The 4800-nt window shown below is 33.8% G+C and overlaps 1 protein-coding gene across 1 annotated transcript; it reads right to left on the bottom strand.

Annotated features, from left to right (window-relative positions):
- Window positions 1–241: 241 nt before the first annotated feature.
- LOC120091714 (protein RESPONSE TO ABA AND SALT 1-like) lies at window positions 242–1515 on the bottom strand. The gene has a single exon (XM_039049825.1). The coding sequence runs from the start codon at window positions 1401–1403 to the stop codon at window positions 738–740; it is 666 nt and encodes a 221-aa protein (XP_038905753.1). The 5' UTR covers window positions 1404–1515; the 3' UTR covers window positions 242–737.
- Between the last annotated feature and the right edge of the window lie 3285 nt (window positions 1516–4800).

Genomic DNA, 4800 nt, shown 5'->3' with positions numbered 1-4800 from the left:
GTGTGTGATACTATTTTTTTTTTTTTTTAATGATCACATGACAAACTATTATTAGATGGGACGAGAGAAAAAAATAGATGTAATTTTGATTTTTCAATTAAAAGTTAAAGCAACCAAACTAACTCGAAACAAAAAGTAATGTAGGACCAAAATGTTGCACATGACACAAAATAACATCATCATCTAAAATATAACAACTTAGAAACTAGAAAAAAATTAAATTCTTCTCACGTGCCTATGGATTCAATATCGGGGTGTATTCGACTTTTATTTGGTATCATAAAAAATTTAATATAAAAATATAACAAAAATGTCAACAGAATATCAGCTGATGTAGACCTAACAAGAATATCGACCAAATGCCCTTAAATTGGACATAAAATAAATAGCTATAAATTCAAAAAATAGTGAAACACTTGTTCGATAATTTAAATATTTTACAGTTTTCTTTTTTAAAATATCTATTTTCCAGGAAAAAAAAAAAAACTTTCAATCCCTATATTATTTTGAAAATTAAACTTTAAACACTATATAATATTTTATTTTCTGATTATGAATATTAAAGTTTAAACCTCTATGACTAAGCTTTCGAACTTGTCTTCCAAGAAATTTCATGGAAAAAAACCCTAAAATTTTAAAAACCTAAAATTAAAAAAACAAAAAACACAAAAAAAAAAAACAAAACAAAAACAAAATGATTATTATCTTTATCGAAAGGCCCCACAACTGGGATCTCGTCACTCGGCATCTTCTTGCAAACCCAACGCTCTGATTCTAAGGTGAAGCTGAGCCACGGCGGCCCAAAATCTAACGGCCTGCGCCGGAGTAAGAATCTCCGTCACTTTCAACGCCGTATCTCTTCTAAAAAAATCCGCACTCGCCAGCACCGACTGAAACGCCGCTTTTAGATTCTCCATTGCCTCCTCGCCGCCAATAACGCCGTCGTGACCACCGCGTCGGAAAAATTCCAGCAACGGCGGTGCCGCCACTTTTTCTTGAATTTTGGCCAAGTCATTGTTGAGTAGCCGCTCTTCAATCTTCACGTCGTCCCTCAGGCGCCTAATTCTGAGAACCTGTTCGTCCGACATGTCGTTAATGGACTGATTGACCAGCCGGAAAGTCAGTCCCGGCCGGAATCCACCGATCCAGAGGAGGGTCCTTTCGTAAGTTGTGAACCAGGGAGGGGAGAAAACGAGAAAAATATCTGTTTGGGCAATTCTTGATTTTTTCTCATAATAGTCTTCGTAGTGGCTAAGGACTCGAGAGATTAAATCTTGGAGATCGCCGTCGTGAGGACTGCCGCTTTCGGCGGAGAGAAGGTCGTCGAGGAAGTTACGTTGGCGGAGGAGCCAAGCATCGAAAAATGCTTTGAATGAGTCAGCATTGTAATGGTCCCCTGGCATTGAGAGAGAGAGACAGAGAGACAGAGTAGTTGGATTTGTAGAGAGAGAAACAGAGAATTTATTTTGGTATGATGATGTTTTTTGTGATTTTATCTCTATATATTGAGAAACTAAAATAAAATTAATGGTAAAAAACAATTCCTTTGTATTATAAATATATTAAATTAGTTGTAACATAGATGTCCATTAGCCATGTGTCACTTATCGATTATTCATATTGTTCATGTGTCTCAACATTACACATGTTTATATAAAGATTGGAGAAAGTAAAGAAATTCATTCTTTGTTATTTTATCTACTTTTTGTTAGTTACTTATTTTATATATTTATATATTATATTATATTTATTTAGTATTTATTTTATTATATATTATTATTATATCATATTTTCTTCATATCCATGTTGCGTCGTTGTGCTCTTCAAATTCACAATCCGTTATCAGCACAAGCATCTATCGTTTTCCTTGCTAAATGTAGGTCTTAAAGGTATGTCGGTTTTTCCCTCTTCGTTATAATGAATAAATTTAATGTTATTTTACATATTTAATATCTATTAAATTTCTAATATAAATACAATATTTTATGATAGTGTTGCCACGAAAAAAATCTAACAAAATTAGAATTTATCACCCTTGATATTAACGGCAGTAATTATTTGTCATGGGTACTTGATGTCGAAATCCACCTGGATGATATAAATCTTGGAGAGACTATTAAAAAAGAAAATACGGCATCTACTCAAGACAAAGCAAAAGTTATGATTTTCTTTCGTCGTCATCTCCACAAAGGATTGAAAATTGGGTATCTTACAATAAAAGATCTTTGTATCTTGTGAAAAATTTTGAATGAGAGATATGATTATCAAAAAACAGTTATTCTTCCTAAAACTCGTTATGAGTGAATGCACTTGAGACTACAAGATTTCAAATCAGTAAGTGATTGCAACTCCGTATTATTTAAAATCAGTTCGAAACTGTTGTTATGCGGAGAGAAAATTATTGATGTTGATATATTAGAGAAGACTTTTCTACATTTCATGTCTCGAATATGCTCTTGCAGAAGCAATATCGAGAGAAATATTTTAAACAATATTCTAAACTAATTTCATATCTTCTAGTGGCATAACAAAATAACAAGTTTGTTTTCTCTAAAAAAGAGCTAATTTTATAGTCTTTAACTTCCTATATTTGAGTAATTCTTGGATTCTATTGTCTAATTTTGTAGGAGAATTAACCATATGGAGTCGACCCGTGGAAAAGACAAAGAACCAAGCCAAAAGAGCAGAAAAACTAGAGTCTAGATGCACTAAATCAAGTTGAGTTGAAAAAGTACGATTTTGCCCTGTGCCAGCATCACAACGCTCATCTCAAGCCTAAGTCCAACACTCATTCATTGATGAAAGGTTGTAGCTTCAGGAACAAGGTAGTGTCGCAATGCTGCCCAGACCGTCGCGACGCTCCAAATTTGAGTCACCGCCACCTTTGCAATGGCCCCTAGCGCTGAAGCTTGACGCTGGAATACAGAAGCGCAGCGTCACAACGCTGTGAACATTTACAGAGAACCAAAGGCGCGTGCGGCGCAACCAAGCATTGCAACGCTCGACCCTAGCGTCGCGACGCTGCGGGGATATTATAAATAGGACTCTTGGGGTCAGCTTTGAAGGCAACCACTACTAATTCGAGAATAAGCCCGAATAAAGATAAATTTAAGAGTTTTTGTCCAGTTTTTGAATGATTGAGGCGAATTGCTGAGCAATTATTGATATAGTTAGCCTCGATCCTTACTTTTTTTTTTTATCATTGTAGTCTGAATATGGCTTTTAGAGCATAAATTATTTTCTTGGGTTAGCTTATATGTCTTGATTCTTGAAAGCCAACTAGTTTATTTTATTCAATTGTTGTGGACTCTTTGGTGGATTTGTTTTATTTTAATTGCTCAATAAATGTTTCTGACAAATTGATTTGTAGCCTATGCATTGTTGATTGATTAAGTTGCAAATATTAGGATCGCATGGTTGAGGTCTAGACTTTTTCTGGCCAAGTTCATGTGGATCCTAATATAATCTTTTTCAAATAAACCATGCAACAAGATATGGCTTTCCGGCTTGTTGAATGTCTCGACAATTAAACATTTTCTTAATGCTTTTCAATTTTAACTTGGGCCTCGCTAAGAAGGAAAAGTTTTTAACTGAATTAGTGCTGATTTAGATTTTTATCAAAAATTGGCTAGTTGGGCTATTAGAATTTCTAATAGGCCGAGGGGTTTCCATAATTGAAAAAAAATAACTAGTGCCTAAGGATAGAAAATAAAAATCATACAAACTAATCCCAAGATTTTCCCTTGATTTGATTCAAAACCTTTTTTTCCGCACTTTTTCTTGTTTCTTTTTTTTTTTTAATTTCCCTCATCAAATCCAAAACATCAAAATCCTTTTTTTTTTTTTTTTCAAATTCATAAATTATCCTAGATTGATTCAACAGTCTCCCTGGGGATTCGACTCCAATCTTACCACTTTGCTACGTTTGTAGTATAAGTTTTAGATCGGTGAAAATAAACAAATTTTTGTTCGATTTTGGGGTTGAGTAACAACATCAATTCCCGAGTCCGAACAGAGTTATTAATGAAAAATCATGAATCTCGACCAACCTCAATGACGCCATTCCCTAAAGTGAATACTATGAATTTTAATAATAATCGTGGTCGAGGTCGTGGTCGTGGTCGAGGTCGAGGTCGTGACTGTGGCAGAGGAAGAAATAATTATTATTTTCGTGGTGAGCGTTCTAATCATTCAAATTTCAAAAGAATCACACAAAGTAATGATCATAAAGGAAAAACTCCACATGAAAAGAGTTCAAAAAGTGTTGAAAATAAATGCTTCTGATACGGAATGACTGGGTATTGGTCACGTAGCTGTCGTCAAAACATTGCATTGATCTTTATCAAGCATCCCTAAAGGAAAAAGAGAAAAATGTGAAAGCAAATTTTACTTAACAGAATAATGACATATTTGACCCATCCCATATGACAAATTTGAATGTGGCGGACTTCTTTGACTCTCCTAAAGAGACTTAATGTTGTTTTTTTATTCATCTTCATATTTTTTTTTCAAATGTTAATTTTTTATTGTAATTATTTTCTTTTAGTGAACAAACCTAGATCATTTTTATATGTTGGGTGACTCAAAAATAAGTAAAGAAGATCAATGTCTAACAGACAGTAAAACTACATATACAATACTTCCAAGTAGAAAATATTTTTCCAACTGACAATGCTAGAAGAAAAATTCAATACAATACCAGGTTCTGCAAACCTAATTGAAGGATTTGGAAAAGCAAATATTATTTTGGCTAGATGAACAAAATTTACAATTGACAATGCATTAATCTCTAGTCAATCA

Source organism: Benincasa hispida, chromosome 11, assembly GCF_009727055.1.
Source record: "Benincasa hispida cultivar B227 chromosome 11, ASM972705v1, whole genome shotgun sequence".
NCBI lineage: Eukaryota > Viridiplantae > Streptophyta > Magnoliopsida > Cucurbitales > Cucurbitaceae > Benincasa > Benincasa hispida.
The sequence above is the reverse complement of the archived record's forward strand: the minus strand, read 5'-3'. Positions and strand labels throughout refer to the sequence as shown.

Bases quoted from the DNA above. Each gene is read 5' to 3' on its own strand.
- LOC120091714 (XM_039049825.1), bottom strand. From the start codon at position 1,403: ATGCCAGGGGACCATTACAATGCTGACTCATTCAAAGCATTTTTCGAT.